At 33.8% G+C, this 23641-nt stretch overlaps 1 protein-coding gene across 4 annotated transcripts in view; it reads right to left on the reverse strand.

Moving 5' to 3' along the window:
• ntm (neurotrimin) overlaps window positions 1–23641 on the reverse strand; it is a 741734-nt gene that overhangs the window by 164677 nt on the left and 553416 nt on the right. For all 4 annotated transcript variants that reach the window (XR_003937315.1, XM_030154417.1, XM_030154416.1 and 1 more), the window contains exon 2: window positions 5745–5977. Coding sequence is in view for 3 of the 4 variants with exons in the window: in XM_030154417.1 (XP_030010277.1) it covers window positions 5745–5977 (233 nt within the window). In the remaining variant the exon portion in view is untranslated. The remainder of the gene's footprint in view (window positions 1–5744; window positions 5978–23641) is intronic.

Raw genomic sequence — 23641 nt, forward strand, 5'->3', positions numbered from 1 at the left:
CAAGCAGTAGGATCAAACTAAAATAGTGTGATGATGGTGGAAGTGTACGGATGCTGATTCCAGGATGTGCATGTGTGGAATCTGGGGGTAATTTTTAATAATATGCATACAGATTTATTTCAGATGGTATTATAGAATATAGAGCAGCAGTTCAATTACAATATATCTTAATGTTTATCATTTGCATTAATGTTTATTACAACAACAACAACAAAAAAGGATTTCTGCACAGGTGGGATCTGTATAGAATTAGATTTTAGTTCCAGACTATTGAACCTAAATTACCTTGTGTAAAATGACAGTTCTTTTTTTTTTTTTTTTTACTTATTATTTATTGGACACATAGATATTCAACATACAGTCATACGACTTGGATTGTAAATACTCAAAAGACAACAGACTGAAGTATCACATCAGATAGGTTCATATTAGGGATGTCCGATAATATGGGCCCACCGATATTATCAGCCCGATATTGGCATAAAAATGTAATATCGGTGAATATCGTTTTTTTTGCCTATCACTAAAACCGATAAAATAATGCCTTGATTTCACCGGCATTTACCGATGCATAAATGAAGCATTGTTTGTAGCTGAAAGAAATGTGCAGTTTTCAAAATTGTACAGTAGAGATGCCACACTGTAATAGACTCATGGAGGGAGGGAGAGAACATAAATAAATATGGCATTTTTTCCACAACTTAAGTTGAAGTATGTATTCTTTGCACAGACAGTGTTTACATTTCGAAAGTCTTGTTGCATTTGAGAATGCATCCAATGGGGCATCACAGTAAAATTAGACATGATGTGTTAATTCCATGACAGGAGATATGTGATGTTACCTAAAATTAGTTTAATATCCCACATATATCGGCAGTGGTATCGGTAGCTATCGGAATCGGAAATTAAGCGTTGGATAATATTGGCATATTGGTTTTTGGCAAAAAAAGCCAGTATCAGACATCCCTAGTTCATACCAACAAATTCACACACAGACAAAATGAAAACAAAATGAAACAAAGCAGAACAAAACAGAAACAAAACAAAAATAAAACAAAACAAAAACTATTTGTGTGTGTGTGTATGTGTGTGTGTCGTGGTGGTGGTGGTGGTGTGTGGGGGGGCGGGGGGGGGGGGCTTGCTGTTTCAGTTCAAAACAATATGAGCAACACAGGGGCCCATCTCCTTAGGAGTTTCTCCTTCTGGAGCCTTAATTTATCAGTTATATCCTCCATTCTATAAAGTTCCCGTATGCCACATGTGTCAAACATGTGGCCCGGGGGCCAAATCCTGCTCGCCAAAGGGTCCAGTCCGGCCCAGAGGATGAATTTGTGAAATGCGAAAATTACACCGATGATATTAGTCATTTTAGTTCAGGTTCCTAATTTAATCTCAAGTGGGTCGGATCAGTAACATACTATCAGAATAACCTATAAATCCTCTCAGCCCCAAATTTTTCTCTTTGTAAATGTAAAAAATTTCATATCATTTTACTGTATTTACACTAAAACAAACTATCATTTCACAAAAAACATGAATAACCTGAACAAATATGAACATTTTGGAATGTCTGAAGTGCAAGTTTTCCAATATTCTGCCTGTTATTAAATGTTTTGTGTATTTGTTGATCCACTGTGATCTGTATGTTGTAATTTACATGTGTAAATGATAAACTGAGACATCATATCATTAAAATTGCACTTAGTTCTCTTAAGAAATTTCAGTTTGTTCATGATATTCACATTATTTTAAAGCATAGTTGATAGATGTAAACATTTTGATCGCATAATTTTACTTTTTTTGCTCTAAAACATAGGGGAAAGTTTGGAGTTGACATTATTTATATATTATTATGTTATTATTTCACTGGTTCGGCCCACTTCCGATCAAATTTGCCTGAATCTGGCCCGTGGACTAAAATGAGTTTGAGACCCCTGCCATACGTGGTCTCTCCATGATTGGAGTGTTGGAACATTTGGTGTCAGCCAATTAACAGTGATACCCTTAACTGCTGCTGCCAGGAGAATGTGAAGTAGATATATATTATCTGTGCTTTCAAAACCTTCAGGAATGGCTCCTAGCAGAGCGTGCAAGGGTTCCTCAGGTATATGTATTCTGAATATGTCAAATAATGTGGTGTAGATGTCATCCCAATATTTTTTAAGCTTATTGCATGACCAAAAAGTGTGTAGAAAATTTGATTTAAAAAATTACAGTTCTGTGCAAAAGCCCTCGGCAAATATTATCTTTATTGGTTCAGTGAAGTTCTAATGATCACACGTGTATTTTTCAGTCTCTGTATTAAGATCAATTGTGGATGTATATACACTGCAAACATCTAAATCATACCAAGTGTATTTTTGTCATTTCTAGTCAAAATATCTCATCGCACTTAAAATAAGCTATAATCACCTAAAGAGTAACTTGTCAGTGAGATATAAGAACTTATTTTTAGACACAGATCTTGAAAATTGTATTTCAAGAAATCTTACCAAGATTATTTTCACTTGTTCCATTGCCAGATTTTTTTTTTTTGCTTAATTCAAGCAACAAAAAAAAAAAAAAAAAAAAAGAAAAAAATGTCAATGGAACAAGTGAAAATTATCTTGGTTCAGAATAATGCTCTCCATCAGATCCGAGCCATAAATTAATACATAGTGACGGGAATATAGTGTATATAAAGTGTTGAGTCTGAATTGTTTTAGTTCCTACATTCCCTGAAGGCAACATGATTCCACGCCCTCCACGCCACATCAGGGCCAAAAGTTGAACAAGCGAAAAAAAAGAGAACTGAAAGTGAACAAAAGAGATCTGAAACTGAAAAAAAGATCTGAAAATGAAAAAATATGATTTGAAACCGTAAAAAATAAGACCTGAATCTGAAAAGATAAAACATGCAACTAAAAAAAACCCTCAAATATTAAAATATATATGAAAGTGAAAAATTAAAATAAATAATTTATTCAAAAGAATTATCGAAGTGAATCAAAATTATATTTAACCTGAAAAAAAAAAAACTTTTCATACACTTATTTTTAATTGGAATACTTTGTTGTATTTTTCAAAATTTCAGATCAAAACTTACATTTTCAGTTTCAAATTTTATATTTTCATATACAAAACTTATGGCCCTAAATCAGCTCCACAGATTCAACAAAGCCAAAGGTGGTGTCAGACTCTTGCACAGTACTGTATATACAGATAAATATATATAAAACAAATGGGGATGGGGGTTATCCACCAATATAGACAACAAAATAGGGTTCATGTATGAAGGGAAAACAAACAGGTGAGCACCAAATGGCAGCAAAACAGTGATATTACAGTTATATATCCTCATTAAGCGATGCCAAGAAAGGCTTCCAAGACATTTTAGAATGTTTTCTGGTGTTTTGACAGATATACTGTATAATGAAGATAGACGGGGAAATGTAGGGGAATGACAAGCAGCAAAAGAGCCAATACTGGAATCAATCCCAGGCTGATACAAGCTCTGCACAGTCAGCCACTGGGGTGCAACTAAAATTCTGAATTTCTATTTGTGCTGACAGGTAAATCTTATTTTCATTGTTATAATAATATGAACATGAGCGCTAAGAGAACGGTGTATTCACATCATTTGGCCAATCATGGTGTCGATTTAAGGCATATATATACAGGGTGGGGAAGCAAAATTTACAATATTTTGAGGCAGGGATTGAAAGACAGTGTTTGACCAATTAGTTTATTGAAAGTCATGAGAATTTATTTGCCACAAGAAAATGTACATAATAGAAAATGTTTTTATTCTATGTGTCCTCCTTCTTTCTCAATAACTGCCTTCACACCCTTCCTGAAACTTACGCAAGTGTTCCTCAAATATTCAGGTGACAACTTCTCCCATTCTTCTTTAATAGTATCTTCCAGACTTTCTGGTAATAGTTTTGCTCATAGTCATTCTCTTCTTTCCATTATAAACAGTCTTTATGGACACTCCGACTATTTTTGAAATCTCCTTTGGTGTGACGAGTGCATTCAGCAAATCACACACTCTTTGACGTTTGCTTTCCTGATTACTCATATGGGCAAAAGTTTGTGAAAAGGTATGGATAATAGTGTTAGGTATGATTATGACATCAATATATGTTTGGTTTCAAAACAATTGACGTAGTGCCTGCTGAGAAAAAACAACTAAATGTTCATTGTAAATTTTGCTTCCCCACCCTTATGTATATATATATATACACACACATATATATTAGTTTATGTACATTTATATAATAGTTCTATAAATCTTCCACTAAACAGAACCTGTAAAGTGAATGTATTCTAATGTGCAGACAGTGTTTTGAAGTAGATCTTGTAGCTCTGAGACAAATATTCCTTTTGAGTCAAACCCATTCTCTCGTTAATTCTTGAATTTCACATTTTGACCCAAGGCTGTATCTTGGAAAGTTCAGCCAACCAGCATTTTTGACTTGATTTTTCTTTATCAATGACTCTCATGTGGTAAAATTTCATTACTTTTATTCTGGAAGCATTTTCCTTGTAGACCAGTGTAATTCGGCCTACTGTTCAGTTCTCCTAGCCTATAGCCTGTTCTCATGGTCTACACACATTTTTTTAATGCTGCAGGGTACCTTATAGTACAAATTTGAACTCTACATAACTTTGGACCCTTTTTCATAGTCTAAAGGTGCAATTCTGGCCTCTTAAAGACCAATATTGTACTTTTGAGAGAACATTCTTAAAAAATGTACTTATACAGGGTGGGGAAGCAAAATTTACAATGAACATTTTGTTGTTTTTTCTCAGCAGGCACTACGTCAGTTGTTTTGAAACCAAACACATATTGATGTCATAATCATACCTAACACTATTATCCATACCTTTTCACAAACTTTTGCCCATATGAGTAATCAGGAAAGCAAACGTCAAAGAGTGTGTGATTTGCTGAATGCACTCGTCACACCAAAGGAGATTTCAAAAATAGTTGGAGTGTCCATAAAGACTGTTTATAATGGAAAGAAGAGAATGACTATGAGCAAAACTATTACCAGAAAGTCTGGAAGATACTATTAAAGAAGAATGGGAGAAGTTGTCACCCGAATATTTGAGGAACACTTGCGCAAGTTTCAGGAAGTGTGTGAAGGCAGTTATTGAGAAAGAAGGAGGACACACAGAATAAAAACATTTTCTATTATGTCAATTTTCTTGTGGCAAATAAATTCTCATGACTTTCAATAAACTAATTGGTCATACACTGTCTTTCAATCCCTGCCTCAAAATATTGTAAATTGTGCTTCCCCACCCTGTAGGTACATAAATGTTCTGATCTCATACCTCTATTTTTGAGAGTGTAGACTAAATGTCGTCTAAAATTAACGTTTATTTGCAACATAGTATAGCGAACTATTACATGATCAAAACAAATTAATTTTAGCAAAAAAAAAAAAAAGTCTCCGTTTTGGGTCGCCAGAAATTTGTGATGTTAAAATGAGGTCACGAGCGAAAAAAGGTTGAGAACCACTGGGTTAATGACTACATTCTAATGTCACATATATAAACATGTAAAAAGCAGAATGTAAACCCATTTCAGTCTTTTTATTTCGATGATACAGATCTAGCTATTTGTACGCAGATGGCAAATACCGTCTGAAAAATCTCCAGGGTAGTCCGAAAGTTTTAGTTTGGATACATGTGGGATTTTGAGAAGTGTAGGAACCTTGTGAGCAGACATTTTGATGTAAGAATGTTGTGATTACCTTGGACGAGGATGTGCACTGAGGTGGTTCTGGGCCGAAGGCTGGTCTGCACGGCGCACACATACTGCCCTTCATCTGTCATGTCCACGTTTTCAATCTTGATGGTAAACTCCTCTTGATTGAGGGTCACCAGACTCACTCTGGGATCCACCGACCATTTATCTTCTCCGGCATACAGTATACTTGACCGGTTGAGCCATGCTGTGTGTGTGACAACGTCCCCCTGTGCACACCTGGAAAGACAGAAAAATAAGGCCATTTACCAAAGTGAAGCGCTGGTTATTTTTAGATGACGTGACACACTTTAAAAATGTTTACAATGTGGAAAGTACAATCGGGGGATGTCAAAAAAAGCACAACACAATGCCATGTTTTTCTTCTGAAACACTCAGTGGTTAATGACTGGGCAAACCTTCAACCATAGAAGGGGAACTAATCAGTGTGAAACCAGCTGGTGCAGTGTTCGCCTAAAATAAAACCATGGGAAGCCTTACTGTGACTCATTACTGCGTCAGCCTTATTCACAGGCTTTACAGGTTATTACAGTTAAAAAGGATTTGTTGATGTTGAGTGTCAAGCAGCCTATTTTTAGCCTGGGTGAATCAACTCAAACTCATGCTATAACTAAAAAAAAAAAAAAAAAAAAAAAAAAAAAATGGAAGGGGTTTTAATATATTATTGATATTCTAAACTCTCACCAGTAGAGGGAAGTCTGGTACTTGAACGCACATAGGACCGAAACCACAAAAAAAATCACACTATGTATCAGTAGACTGCATCACTCATTGAATAACCTGAATAAATAATAATAATAATAATAATAATAATAATAATAATAGATTTATTTCTAGAGCACCTTTAACCCTCCGGTATCCCGTCCAGCAAGGCCCTTACTAAGCACCAAGTGTGCCTTTTTGACACACTTGTGGAATAATGTCAAAAAAAAAATTCATACAGTTTATTTTTAATTCTTTTACACTTTTTTTCTATTTCATCAACTTGAGGGGTAAATAAAAATACCAAATACTCAATAATTGTCACATTTTTTAACTCTTTAAATGCCATGTTTGTAATGTAAACAAACCATTTTTTTGGATGCAAAAAACAAACAAACAAAAAAAATTCAATATACTACATAAAAAGTGGATCACATATTATTTGATTTTTGCAGCCTGGTATATGTCAGTGATTAACAGCAACATTTGTTAATTTGCATTATTATTTTTGGCGCTAGATCAAATGTTCAAAAATACTAGCATCTGTCACCAAGGGTGCATAAAATGCATACCTATAAATCAAACTATTAAACATTATATATTGATTTACTTTTCTGCTCTAATTGGATTTTATTTTTGTAAATCAAGGTCAGCCCTAATCGTACATATCAAATGGAAGAAATAGTGCGTTTCAGGCACACTTGTGGAATAATGTCCAAAAAAATTCATACAGTTTGTTTTTAATTCTTTTACACTTTTTTTCTATTTCATCAACTTGAGCCGTAAATAAAAATACCAAATACTCAATAATTGTCCCATTTTTTTTTAACTCTTTAAATGCCATGTTTGTAATGTAAACAAACCATTTTTTTGGATGCAAAAAAAAAAAAAAATTTTTCTATATACTACATTAAAAGTGGATCACATATTATTTGATTTTTTCATCCTGGCATATGTCAGTGATTAACTCCAACATTGGTTAATTTGCATTATTATTTTTGGCGCTAGGTCAAATGTTCAAAAATACTAGCATTTGTCACCAAGTGTGCGTAAAATGCACACCTATAAATCAAACTATTAAATATTATATAGTGATTTATTTTTCTGCTCGAATTTGATTTTATTTTTGTAAATCAAGGTCAGCCCTAATCATACATATCAAATGGAAGAAATAGTGCGTTTTAGGCACACTTGGGAGACAGATGCTAGTCTTGTAATTTTCTTTTGTTTACAATGTGAAAATTGTAGTTGGTGGCCAGAGTTTTAAAGATCATGCAAAAATGAACCACTTTTGAAGTCTAACCTTATTTAAATTGTGAAAAATAATATGGGGGGGCCCACTGATCTGCCTTGGCAGAGGTCTGTGCTCTCCGAGTGCTTCTAGTCTAGTTTGTAATCATTTGTTCCTTGTGCCAGTATCAACATTTCCTGAAATTTTCATCCAAATCTGTCCATAACTTTTTTTATTTATCTTGCTAACAGACAAACAAACAAACAAAAAAAATCCCCCCCCGATCACCACCAAAATTTTATCATTTGTTCTTTGTGCCAGTACCAACATTTCCTGAAAATTTCATCCAAATCCATCCATAACTTTTTGAGTTATATCGCTAACAGACAAACAAACAAACAAACAAAAAAATTTACCTCTGCCGTTACACTTGACGGGGGTAATAATAATTATTACTTTTGTGGGGATTTATTACATTTGTGGGACGGTAAAAATCTTCACTTTCTTATAGGGATGTAACGATTATCGGTATAATGATAAACCGCAGTAAAATTCCCCAAGGTTAGTATTACCGTTTAAATTCTAATTATCACGATAACCGTGTTTGATTACCGCACTTTGAACACAAACTTGATGTGGAAAATGGTCCAACAATGGCTATAAGGTGCCATCTTTAATGCACATTTGTATGTTTGGCATTCACTGTTTTAGACTCATGTTTGTTCAGGTTCCACATTTAGACCAGTAGGAGCTAAAGTGGATCAGAATCAGTCAAATAAGAACAGAATAAACTAGAAATAATGACAAATACAAACGTTTCTCACACCATCACACTAAAAATACACTAAAGTATACAAAAATATGCAAAAACACACTAAAATACACAAAAAATATGGAAAATTACACTAAAAACATACTAAAGAATACAATAAGTATGCAAAAATACACTAAAGTACACAACAGACATGCAAAATTACTCTAAATACATGCTAAAGCATACTAAAAATAGGCAAAAATACACTTAACTATACAAAAAATATGCAAAAATACACTATAAACATACTAAAGTATACTAAAAACAAACAAAAATACGCTAAAGTATACAAAAAATATGCAAAAATGCACTAAAAATTTACTAAAGTAAACAAACAAATAAGCAAAAATACACTAAAAACATACTACAGCATACTATAAATAAGCAAAAATACACTAAAGTATACCAAAAATATGCAAAAATACACTAAAGTATACCAAAAATATGCAAAAATACACTAAAAATATACTAAAGTATACTAAAAAAAAGCAAAAATACCCTTAAGTATACAAAAAATATGCAAAAGTACACCAAACATATACTAAAGTAAATCAAAAAATATGCAAAAATACACTAAAAACATACTAAAGTATACTAAAAACAAGCAAAAATACACTAAAGTATACAAAAAATACGCAAAAATACACTGAAGTATACAAAAAATATGCAAAAATAAACTAAAAATATTCTAAAGTATACAAAAAATATGCAAAAATACACTAAAAATATACTAAAGTAAACAAAAAATATGCAAAAATACACTAAAAACATACTAAAGTATACAAACAATATGCAAAAATACACTAAAAACATATTAAAGTATACTAAAAATAAGCAAAAATACACTAAAGTATACAAAAAATATGCAAAAATACACTAAAAATATACTAAAGTAAACAAAAAAATATGCAAAAATACACTAAAAACATACTAAAGTAAACAAAAAAATAAGCAAAAATACACTAAAAACATACTAAAGTATACTATAAATAAGCAAAAATACACTAAAGTATACCAAAAATATGCAAAAATACACTAAAAACATACTAAAGTATACTAAAAACAAGCAAAAATACCCTTAAGTATACAAAAAATATGCAAAAGTACACCAAACATATACTAAAGTAAATCAAAAAATATGCAAAAATACACTAAAAACATACTAAAGTATACTAAAAACAAGCAAAAATACACTAAAGTATACAAAAAATATGCAAAAATAAACTAAAAATATTCTAAAGTATACAAAAAATATGCAAAAATACACTAAAAATATACTAAAGTAAACAAAAAATATGCAAAAATACACTAAAAACATACTAAAGTATACAAACAATATGCAAAAATACACTAAAAACATACTAAAGTATACTAAAAATAAGCAAAAATACACTAAAGTATACAAAAAATATGCAAAAATACACTAAAAATATACTAAAGTAAACAAAAAAATACGCAAAAATACACTAAAACATACCAAAGTAGACAAAAGATGTGCAAAAATACACATAATTATTTTATTATTATTATTATTATTTTTTGGTTTGTTTGTTTTGTTTTTTTCAAATTATTTCAGTGTGTGTATTAGTACTTTTTGAACATTTTGACCACTAATGATAACCGTGATAATTTTAGTCACAATAACCGTGATATGAAACGTTCGTATCGTCACATCCCTGGTTTCCTAAATTGTAACTGTAATAACACACTTCCTGTAAAACCTCCATGTGCGTCCGTCTCCAAACATCTGGAAGCACTTCAGTCAAAAACACAGCAGAAGGCCATACTACTACAGAATACGACTGTGTACAAATAAAGTATGAACTGCTTTGGGGCGATTAGAAATCAAGCCCACGTATTGACAGTTTTTGAAAAAGCTCCAACATATCGCACGTATGCAAATGAGGCTTTCAGGCGTCGGGTTTCTTTTGTTAATCTGCCCACACACTTGGTTTGTGACATTCAGCAGTGATTGAGACAATGAGCTGAAACTACACCGCTGTGCTCCATTGCAATTACAACAGATTGCTTTCACCAGTCACAAAATGCCGCTTTGATACACAGGAGCTGGGTCACCGACTTTCTCTACGGAGCAACACATCTGCTACGTTTTTTTTTTTTTTTTTTTTTTTCGTGACAAATCTTTGGATCAGACTCAGCGGAAGAACTGCCAGCACTGCAGGAAAAGAAGTTTCAGGTGAGCGTGCCAATTGAAATTGAAATTTAACTTTGCACAAGCCGTCCTTTTTTTTTTTTTTTCGGCTGCCAAATTCCTGTTTATTTAAGTCTCGGTGGCCTAATTTTTCCCAGCCGATGTACGGAAAAGAGCAAGGAGGGATTTAAACGTCAACAGTCTGGAATGGCTGCCATGTAAACGTGGGTTCAGTGCTTTGCAGCTGAAAGACTCTCAGCTCCATTTGCGCTGTCACAGCTTTTGTTACGACATCAGTCACTTCCACTTCACTGGTAGCAGTAGGGTCAATGGCATCCTTGGGGCATTCATAGTGTTATGATGGGGAAAGGAGACAAAAAAAAAAAGAACAAAAAAAAAAAAAAAATACTGTTGTGTATGTGTGAGTGTGTGTTTGTGTGTAATCAATAAACCGGAGCAATGGCTTTCAAAAATAATGGATCACAGGGTATGTGAGACGGTGGGTTATCAATTTACTATGACAGAGTGGATTCAAAGTGGGCCTTTCATTTATAATGGCTACAGTAAATTAATTTCTCTGTGCTGTAAATGTATTCCACAGCGGAGACACAAACATACACAGTTAAATCTGAATAGTGTCAGCGACGGCACAATGGATGACAAGAAGGTCATACCTGTACGTTAGTGTTGGACCATACCACACTTTTATGATTTAATACAAAACCCATTACTATTTTGGCATATCCTCAATGCATTTTTGTTCTCTGTAGGGGACAAAAACTATGACAAAACTATAATAATAATAATAATAATAATAATAATAATAATAATAATAATAACAATAATAACGACAACAACAACAACAATAATAATAATAATAATAATAATAACAATAATAACGACAACAACAACAACAACAACAATAATAATAATAATAATAATAATAATAATAATAATAATAATAATAATAATAGAATTGTTGAATTGTTTATTTGTATGTATACACGACAATAAAACACAATAATAATAACAGTAAAAGACATGCCGGGGAAGCCAAAAACCAAAGTGGTTTATCGAGGGCCTCCCCAAAGACTTGAAATAAAAAAAGTATTTGCAGTGTCTAATAATGATATACAATCATAAGTAAAGAAAATGAACTAAATGAAGGAAATAAGTCATAAACAAGTATAACAAAAAAAAAGAATAAATAAACAAAATAAATGAATAAATAAATACATAAGCAATGCACATAGAAATAAATAAGAATCGACAAAACTACGAAATGAAATTCAGAATGAAACTAATAAGTTATCCAACTAAGAAAAACGGTAATTGAATCAAGAAGAACAAACAGATCAGGTGAAAGTAGTGCTTGGATGTTCTATGAAAATTAAAACCGTAAGCGGTGTTAAGGCCCTCCCCCTCCTGTGTGACCGCCGAGGCCACCCGCAGTAAGAGGACAGCGTATCGTGGACTCGACCTGAAATTCTGGGAGATAAGCACAGTTTCATACTTCTGAAAATGAACGCTTCATCACAGGCTCGTCACAGCCATGCGCAACATTCGATCAAAAATGTAATTGATCATTTTTGATCACACATTTGTGTAGGTGATTTTTACCAAGTTTGGTCCAAATTGGATGTAAACCCTAGGAGGAGATGATGAAAGTATGAGGGGTGGGATTCTGCCCAAAACCCATTCATGTGAATGGTACAGTTTTGGTGTCCACTGTAAAAAATGACTGCAGAATTAACACCAAAAAGTTGTAAAATTGCAGCATAAAAAACTGTAAGTGACAATACAATGCAAAGTTGTTTATTTGAAAAGATTTTCGTGTGAACAATTAATTCAAATATAGCTGTAGTTTTTAAAGGAAAAGAATGTGAATAAAAGCAGATTTGGATGTAATTCTATTGTTTTTAGAAAATAAAACTGTAAATTGAAAAACAATTATGGCCTATTTGCTTTACATATACATATATATATATATATATATATATATATATATATATATATATATATATATATGTATAAAAGTAAACATTTAACAATGTAACATTTTCAATTTGTAAATTAATGGGTTGGTAGAGTTGGTAAAGCGGCTCTTCCAATAACCAATGGGTTGATGGTTCAAATCCTGGCTCTGACTGTCCATATGTTAAAGTGTCCATGGAACACACTGAAGCCTAAACTGCTCCCAGTCAGACCTGGTGGATATGGAAAGTGAAGGTGTAGAAAATGTGCTAAATAAGTGCAGTCCATTTACCATTTAAATCCAGTGTTAAATGTACATGTTTAAAATGTTAAATGTACATGTTTAAAATGTTAAATGTACATGTTTAAAATGTTTAATGTACATGTTACTCCACAAATATGTTTACAGTTGGATGTGTTTTTTACAGTATTGTTCTGGAAACCACAGCTGCCAGTTTTTTTTCTGTAAAAACAACAGTATTTTTTTTTTTTACAATGTTGTCATGGCAACATGATTGTAAATAGGGGTGTGTCCTCATTGGCTTTTTGGTTCAGTTTGGTATGAGGGATGTGTGTGCCAATATTTTTTTTGACTACATTAAAAACACTTTTTATCCCATTTGAAAAATTTAGGGGGCGCCAGAGAGTCGTTTTACATTCTAACTATACGAGTTACATATCATCGTGTTCAGGTTGTCATTCCGCAAAAATGCTACGTTGGGTCCAACTCAATCTGACACTCTGTGTGCGAGATATACACACGTTTATACTTCTGGTGTAAAACTTGGACAAAAAAGGTTGTCAATAAAAAAAGTTGTTGTTATTGTGGCATTTTTATATTATTGATTTTTCATATTAATTCAATAAAATTTAACAAATGAAGTAGTTATTATACAAATATAGTGCTTAATAATTATTTTTGTAAAAAGATTAAATATACTGATACAACAGATAAAAAAAGTTATCCAATATTGTAAATAATCAGCACACTTAAAAGTTACTTAGTATTTCTATTATACACACAGAAATATATATTTTTAAAAAATCACATAAACCTCACTTCATTATTTCACATAACCAAATATAAAAAAAAAACACATTTATTTACAAATCCCATTTACATTTTACTTGATAAAGGCAAGAGAGTTTTACTTGATTTAGAATAGTAAAATTTAATTAGAATCTCATCTTGCAAAAACTTAGGAGGATTTTTCAAAGTAAATGTTAATAGTTATTTTTTTCAGTGTAGTCTGACACTTTTTCTGACGTTCTTCCTGTCAGTCCTATACACGAGATTGGTTTCTGACCCGGAGCTCTGTAGCAAACCTGGTTAAAAATAATTCTTCCGTCTGGGTTTCTGATTCCGCCTTTGCCGGAAACCTTAAGACACCTATCTTGTGTTAACTGAGATCAACTCTGATTCCCCACAAAGGATAAGCAGATAAAGCTAACGCACAGATCGACAGAAGCCGAACATTGATATCATCCAGCTGCGCTCAACCTTTCAAGTCTCTTATAAATTGAACGTAATAGCTTTGGGTGTACATAAAATACGACATAAATGAACAGAACTCTAGGGTCACCTTATGATTTCCAAGGACATATGCTTGTATGTACTCAGAGTATAAAAACTGAGGGCTGAACCTTTGTTTTGGAAGTGATCCAAAGCATATCCTTTTTGATGAGTAGATCTCAGTGTCCTTCCTTGACCGTTATCTTAAGAGGATCCAATCTCATTCTAAAGGTATTCATCAATAAGCATCTCACAGCACAAAATGAAGAGCACTCTGCTTTGAATAATAATTTGTGAATCTGAAAATGAAAAAAATAAATTAATAAAAAATGGAAGGTTGAAAGTTTTTAAGAGCTTAAACTCTAACACAAAACACTTGTAAAGTTTTGAAAGCTTATGTAATATTTTGATGGACTGGGGAAAAAAAACAAAAAAAAGTCCAAGTCTTTGCACACGTTGTTTTGTTTGTTAATTTTCTTTCTTCACAACTGCTCTGTGTCGCTGTTCGTCATTGTTCTGCTGGTGTATTACAGTTTTCTAGGTTGGAAGCCCTGAAGAGATGATTTGAAAAGTGATGCAAAAAAGTTGTGAAAGTTTTAAAAGGGCAAATCTTTATTTTGAAAGTTTTACAGAAGAACATTTGCAGCCGACTTCAGACAGTTTTGAGCAGTGTTGTGTTGTGAAAAGGGAAACTGCAAACATAAAACGATCTGTTCTGAGATCTGAAATCTGATTTTTTTTTTTTTGTTTTTCTTGAACCATAATGGCCCAGCAGAGGATGTTCTTCCTGCGGTAGCTCGAGAAATTCAAGCTACCAGTGAAGATAATGGTCCAGTCAAGGTTATTGAAAATGAACAAAATGACGAAAACTAGAACTGAAAAAAACATTTTCGTTAACTGAAGTAAAAACTATAATTACAAGAAAAAAAACAATAACTAACTGAAACTGTATTATGTGCTTACAAAACTAACCAAAACGTATACAAATTACGGATAAAATTCCCTTAGTTTTCGTCTTTGTCAACGTCGGATTGATACGAAATCGATTTATTTCGCTCTAGCAATTTTAGCTAGCAGCCCCTTACGGCACTTCACGGTCCGTCACTTGTCGTTTAGACTCGTCTTCTGGTCCCCACTCTACCTGGAAACATGGAGACTAAAGTTGGGAGAAAGTAGCGAGAGTCCTGTCTGGGATTTATTTGAATATGACGGCGAGGAAGATAAAAGATACGACAAAACTAAAATTAATACTAAAACTAAGAATTTAGGAAAAAAAATGAAAATTGATAAAAACTAGCAAACCTGCTCTAAAAACTAATTAAAACTAACTAAATTAGAGAAAAAAAAGTCAAAACTAAACAAAACTATAATGAAAAATCCAAAACTGTTAGAACCTTGGGTCCAGTTCTACACGGCCAAGACCTGTCCACCTCCAGGACTCTGGGGTGTGCAGACCTCAACCTGGTCTTAGACTTTTTGATCCACTTCCCTCGGGCAGGAGGCTACGATCCATTAGGACCAGAACCTCACACCACTGGAACATCTGAAACTCCTGAACTCTAAATAACACCATCACCAAATACACGGCATAGTCACTGTATCCATCAGCTGATTGCACTGTTAATTACTTCCACAGAACCATTATGGGTACCATTACAGCAGTGGTTCCCAACCTACAGTCGCGGAAAAAATTATTAGACCATCAAAAGTCGTCAAAAACAACGGTTATGCGATCAAGCACTAACTCCTGTTGTATCCTGTGACTAAAACAGACAGAAAAGAAAACATGGAATGAAAATAAAAGCACTGTTTTTGTCAGTACAATGCCATAGATCACAGCTGTCAAACATGCGGCCTGGGGGCCAAATCCGGCCCGCCAAAGGGTCCAGTCCGGCCCTTGGGATTAATTTGTGAAATGTAAAAATTGCGTTGAAGATGTTAATCATTTTAGTTCAGGTTCCACATACAAACCAATTCAATCTCAAGTGGGTCGGATCAGTAAAATACTATCATAATAACATATAAATACTCACAACTCCAAATGTTTCTCTTCTAAATGTAAAAATTTCTATGTCATTTTACTGTATTTACACTAAAACAATCATTTCACAAAAAAACCCAAATAACTTGAACAAATATGACAAATCTGAAATATCTGAAATGTAAGTTTACCAATATTCTGCCTCTTTATTAAATGTTTTGTGTGTTTGTTGATCCACTGTGTTCTGTAAGTTGTAATTTACATGTGTAAATGATAAACTGAGACAGAATATTGTTGAAATTGCACTTCGATTTCTTAAGAATTTCAGTTTGTTCATGTTATTCACATTGTTTTAAAGGATAGTTGGTAGATATGAACATTGTCATCGCATAATTTTACTTTTATCGCTCTAAAACATAGTAGAACATTTGGAGTTGACATTATTTATATATTATTATGTTATTATTTCACTGGTCCGGCCCACTGCAGATCAAATTTGGCTTAATGTGGCCCCTGAACTAAAATGACTTTGACAGCCCTGCCATAGACATTGATGTAAGAACTGAAGTGATTTTGGTTATTATCAAGAAAACATAGAAAATGGATAGATATGAAATATTATCTTTATTTAGATCATTGAATTCTTAAGTTTAACCGCATATTAGTCAGGATTAGATTTTCTTTGTTTCACTGGTCAGTCGTAAATTTCGTAGGATAGGTAACATCTTGGTCACATACTAAACTGACTGATATATGATCACAGGACTTTACCTTAGGTACACTTTTAAATACACATGCCCACAGACGATGGTAAACAACAATTTTTTGTTTGGGATCAGATCAAGTCAAGAATTAAATTTATAACTAGAAGCACTCGGAGAGCGCAGACCTCCGCCGAGGCTGATCAGTGCCCCCCGCCGTGGGCCCCCCCACCCCCGATCACCACCAAAATTTAATCATTTCTTCCTTATCCCATTTCCAATAAACCCTGAAAATTTCATCCAAATCTGTCCATAACTTTTTGAGTTATGTTGCACACTAACGGACAGACAAACAAACAAACAAACAAACAAACAAACAAACAAACAAACAAACCCTGGCAAAAACATAACCTCCTTGGCGGAGGTAAAAATGACACCAAAAAGAATCCGGACTTTTTCTTGGAGTTTCCAACAAAAGAATACGCTAATAGATATCAGCTGTGAAATTAAACTATTATGACCTATTTTTATTGTTATTATTATATTTGTCCAAATAAATGTACCTTTAGTTGTACCAGACATTAAAATGAACAAGAGATTAAAGAAAACAAGGGGTGGTCTAATAAGTTTTTACACGACTGTATTTTGACTCGTGACCCCATTTTAACTAGAGCCTGACTGATTAATCGGCCGGTCAATTAATCGGGCCGATTATAGCGTATCACCAATTAATCAACATCAGCCAATATGTAGCCAATATATTAACTTTTTTTGCTGCGCTGAGATTCTGTCGCTCGCTGCTCCTGTGTGTGTGTGTGTGTGTGTGTGTGTGTGTGTGTGTGTGCTGCCCGAAGAATAAGAGGAACTTTAAAGCAAGTTAGTTTCACTTTCACTGACAATGATGATATCACCCCCCGGCAAACAATCACATAATCATGGAGCAACCCCCCCCCCCGGTTGCGCGCTCTGACAAGGATGGACTGCTTATCCCCCCCCTCCCCCCCCTCCCTCGTCTTAGAAGGACAGTTGTAACACGAGTCAGTTGTAACTCTTGCAGTTGCTCCAATCAGGAACAACTTAGGACTCACCTAATTCACTCTGCACATGCTCAGTTTAGTCCACATGAGAAGTTGTAGCGCCGTGAGGCAGACACATCAAAATTTGTGAGTGAAAACAGAATTGTGCGGTCAGTCATATTTTTTGCTGTAATTATTTTTGTGATTCCATAGTTTGCATTTGAAAGTTGTGTAAATTATATTTGTGAGATAAACAAAGATTTATGCAACTGTTAATCCACCTGTCCACAATTATCTCATACAAGATTATTATATCCTGTGTAGATCAGTGTTCTTATTTCATATATCGGCCGATATATTGGATATCGGCTTTTTTTAGCCCCCAATATCAGTATCAGCCCCAAAAATCCCACATCGGTCGGGCTCTAATTTTAACATCATAAATTTGTGGCGACCCCAAATATTCAAAACTGAGACTTTTTTTTTTTTTTTTGCTAAAATTAAATTGTTTTTGATCATGTAATAGTTTGCTATACTATATTGCAAATAAATGTAACTTTTAGACGACATTTAGTCTATATAATGTATATTATTATGGATGGAGGCAGAAAAGCCAGGTGTAGATTACTGCACAAAGTGAGAATTTGATTTTCCTTGGTCAGGATATGTACAGTCAGTCCAGCTTAGATTTACAAGGCTGACAATTAATACTGAACAAACAAGAACTCAAACTATGAATTATGAAAGAGCTGCAGCATCTGAAACTGACCACAATGAACATTTGAACGATAAACAGAACCACAGTGCTTCAGTTTCAGCTTCACAGTTTGTCTTTTATGTATTGGGATTGTCTCTCTCAACTCACCATATATTTTTTATTAGTAAGTTTTTTGTGTTTTTTTTAATGAATTACTAGAAATTTCCCATTCAAATTCCAGGTGACCCCTTATGGGGTCCCGACCCCAAGGTTGAAAAACACTGGTCTAATGGCATTTTTTTGTATTGTATATATTGCTTGTATGTTGGTTTTTTTAGGTGTTTCCCCACACCTTTAACACTGTAACTCACAGGTGTCAGACATGCGGCCCGGGGGCCAAAACCGGCCCACCAAAGGGTCCAATCCGGCCCCTCACATGAATTTGTGAAATGCAAATATTATAAGGAAGATATTAATAATCAAGGATGTGAAAATCATTTTAGGTCAATTCGATCTAAAGTGGGTCAGACCAGTAAAATACTATCATGACAACCTGTAAATAATGAAAAATGCTAATTTTTTATCTTTGTTTTAGTGTTAAAAAAAAAAAGTAAAATTACACAAAAATGTTCATATTTACAGACTATCCTTTTACAAAAAATGTGAATAACCTGAACAAATATGAACAATATGAAATGACTTAAGAGACGTTTACAGAATTGTACCAGTATTCTGCCTGTTACCAAATATTTTGTGTATTTGTAGATCCACTGTGATCTGTAAGTTATGATGCACATGTATAAATGATAAACTGAGGCGTAATATTGTTAAAATTGCACTTATTTTTCTTAAGAATTTTCAGGTTGTTCATATTTGATCATGTTATGTTCGAGTACAGTTTGTAGATGTAAACATTTTCATTACGGAATTTTCCTTTTTTAACTCAAAAACAAAGAGAAAACTTTGGAGTTGACATTATTTATACGTTTTTATCCTATTATTTATATCATTTTACTGGTCCGGCCCACTTTAGGTCATATTAGGGTGTATGTGGCCCCTGAACTAAAATGAGTTTGACACTCCTGCTGTAACTCAAATACGGTAAAACTCATGTACAGTATAACGTATACAGTGATTAATTTCATTCCAAATATTTATTATCATGCTTTTAGTGTATGATCAACTCAAATTTGTGGTTTCCAGCTCTGAGCTTTGGCAGACTAAACACAACATTCATGCCCCCCCCACCACAACACGCCCTACCCCTGTACTGCAGACAGAGGAAGGGGTGCATGTATGATCTGAAATACACATGTTCTATTCAGAATCTCAGGGTTACATACAGTCCATGTCCTTCACACACACTCAGTCCACATTACTGTCGCTCCTCAGGTAGGACTAATGGACTTACATACTAATGCTAATACTAAACTAATGGACTTACATATAAATACTAATGCTAATACTGTACTAATGGACTCTTACACATCCATAATAAACCAGTTCTGGAGTCGCAGAATCACACTGCATGCTGTTGCCTGTGAAATTACTTCCAATAAAGAAAGCTAATAAAAACATTAAAAAAAAAAAAAAAAAAAAAAAAAAAAGAACTTTGACCTACTTTTCCCAAAATGTAATCACATCTACTGTGGGTCAGTGGCAATCTATAAACCTAATTTGGTATGAATCCAACCAATAGTTTTGCTGCTAAAGTGTTAAACAAACAAACAAACCGAACCAAAAACAATACCACTTCAGGGGGCGGGGTAATAAATTTTTTTTTTTTTTTTTGCATTTTCCAACCCATTCCCTCTGTTTTTTCCTCATTTGTGGCTGTCAAAGTCTGATGTTTCCTAATCTCCAGTGATGAATTCAGGTAGGGCTGTGCAATTAATCGAAACTCAATTACGATTTCGATTATTACACGCAACGATTACAAAAATTATGTAATCGAGAAAAAACGATAATTAATTTTGAGTTGTTTAATTCACGCGCACGCAAGCTACCATGAGCTGCTCTGCCCCGCCCCCCTCTAAGCTACAGCTGCCTGCTAGCCGGCAGGTCCACCCCAAGAGGAAAGTTGTACCTAGCGGTCTGGAAAAATGGCAGGAGAATCGCAGCAGAAGTGCTTGGTAAACAAAAAAGGCAAGTCCAATTCAATTGTATGGAATCACTTTGGGTTTGATGAAGAGCAAAAACCCATTACGTGCAAAAAGTGTTTCATAGTTGTGTCCGCACCGACCGCTAACACAGCAAACCTTTTTAACCATCTAAAGTTTAACCACCGCCACCTTTATCGTAATCTTATGAAAAACTAAAACACATAAAAAAAACTCTGTCTACAACTTCGTCCGCAATGCAATCTTCAGTCTCCGAATTTCTTTACGCTGCAACTCCCGTATTAACCTAACTGAAACCTCACGGCACGTCACTGAATTTACTATGTTTCATACTACACTGAACATACTTGAATTTATAATTTGCACTTTACGTGAGTTTTTTTTTTTTATTGCTCCAGTTCTATGGCAAGTCTAGAGCAGTTTCATTCCAGTGCACTATTTGTTTACAAAAGGAAACATACTTGAATTTACAGTACACTTATTTGCATTCAAAGATTTTTTTGTTTCGTACAAAAGTGAACATACTTTGTTTTAATGGTTAAAAGCTTTACTTATATTTAACTCTTTCGGTGCCAGACAGTTAAGGGGCTAATAAGCCTTAAAAGTGCCACAGAATTTGGCCATTTTTCAGTATTTCGCGTCGTTTTTATAATCGAAGTCTGAATCGTCATCAGAACTCATTTTCTAGCAGATGGGACTGTTTTGACAGATCGCTGTGTTTACGATATTACTATAAAATGGCCATCTAATTTGCATATGATTTCATTCATAAATTCATTCATAAAATTTCCCAAGCAGAAAACGAAACGCGAGCTCTTCCTTGGTCAAAAACCGCTCGGTAACATCCGACCGATTGCTACTTAGATTCAAAACGCACCGGACGCAGCCGATTCATTATTGATCGTAATTTGCAAGAAGATTTGAAAGAACGTCATCGAAATGTGAGAAAGAAATGGGGGTGGAGGGTTTGTTTGTACACAAATATGGCGTGTTCTCCAAAGCCGATCTGATCGGCCCGTGGCACTTTAAAGGTTGTATTCGTAAAGCCGATTTAATCGGCCCATGGCATTGAAAGAGTTAAAGAGTATATCTTACATTGTTTTGCAAGACAAAAATAAACAACTTTAAGGTTAACAAATAATCGTTTTTAATAATCGTGATTTCAATTATTGCTAAAATAATCGTGATTTTTTTTTTTTTTCGATAATCGAGCAGCCCTAAATTCAGGTCTCCACCTTACATCTGTAGAAGCTACACATCAGATCACCAAAACCCTTGTGAAACCTGTCTTGTGGGTCCACCTCTTAAATTCAGATTTACGGTAAGCGCAGAGCAACATTCCACCTTCAGCTGAATATTAAAACAACCTCACAGCGCCTGAATCTGCTAAGATATCATTCTGCAAGATAAACTCAGCAACATGGAAAAAAAAAAACTTGATATTTGAGGGGAGAGGGACATAAACAGTTCAGAAAACTAGTAAATCTACCTGAAAAGAACACCAGAATTTTAATGGGAGTTGAACATTTATTTTTATGAAGTTTAAAAGCCTGAAAAAAGAATCGGAAAATGAAGTTTTTCAGTCTAAATGGACAATGATTATGAGATGGTAGTTTGTGTATGACTTCATTGTTTACCTGAATAGCCTAAAAACACGTGTGCAGTTAGTCGATTCTTCCAAGGTTCAGCTGTTTGTAATGAACATGTGATCCATTCATTGATACGATGGCACTAATGTTACCACACATCACACAGACAAAAGTGGTTCTGACATGGAGTGGATGTTGCTTAGTGACAAAAAGCTTTTTATTGAGATCCATTCATTCGATTTCCTTCACATTCTTAGAAACAGAAAACCTATGAAAAGCTTATGTTGTCTTAGTTGTATCAAAACAGGCGTATAATAGATGCCTGATGTTATCCCTTTGGTATGTCATTAGGCTAAAAGAAAGCATCACATACAATATATATATCGGCTAAAATTTGCTTAGAGGTCTTATTTATGTCTTTGTGCATAAGAAATCAATCTAAGTGAAACCCCAAAGGAACTTTGTGTTGGTAAATGCAAGTTCTGCAAATTTACAGGATTTCAGTTCTGTTCAACATGTTGATGGTCATATGAACTATGTTTTCAGCTCAAAAATGTCCAGTTTCATCATAATTAATGCTATATTTTCATGTCACAAATAGCCAAGTTATGTTTGAACTGAATTTACCTGAAAAACAAATATTCTATTCTTTTAGATTCCCCAGTTTTTCTTACAAGATTATATACTACATATCACATGTTTTATTTTTACAGGTTTCAATATGGAGTATGGTGCTGATCCATCCTGCTTATGTTACACCAATACATACATTAAGAATGTCACATGTCACTTTTTAAATTAACAGTTTTCTAATAATAAGCATTTTTATAAAGAAATAACAATTCTATATTGTTATTTACTCTTTAGTATGATGATAAACTATACAATAAATAATTCTGATCCTAGTTTTTGCACAGGGATCATTTGTGGAAACGGTGACATGGCTGCTGAGCATCAGTATGATGGGATCTGGAACAACCATGTCACATCTGTCCACTGCCACATTTTGTGTTTTTGTGTCAGCTGTTATTGTTTTAGATCCACAATACTAACATTTATGAATAAGAGGAGAATTAGCAATAGTAAGTCTATAAGTTTATTACTAATAAAGTACTGGTACTGACCAGGTCATCATGGGTAATGTCACGTCCGTCCACCAGCAAAAGTTTTCACATACATGTGCTATTCAAAATCCAATATTTCTGAAAATATAGCTTCCACTGTCAAATAATATCAGTAGTCTGTGCACAAATGTATTAGCATTATTTCAACACAGTTCTATGCATTTCTTACAACTTTTTTTTTGACAAAAATGGCCACTCATTTGACCCCCTAAGTAAATTTTAGCCTATTTTATATATATATATATATATATATATATATATATATATAT

This window comes from Sphaeramia orbicularis, chromosome 14, assembly GCF_902148855.1.
Source record: "Sphaeramia orbicularis chromosome 14, fSphaOr1.1, whole genome shotgun sequence".
NCBI classification, from domain to species: domain Eukaryota; kingdom Metazoa; phylum Chordata; class Actinopteri; order Kurtiformes; family Apogonidae; genus Sphaeramia; species Sphaeramia orbicularis.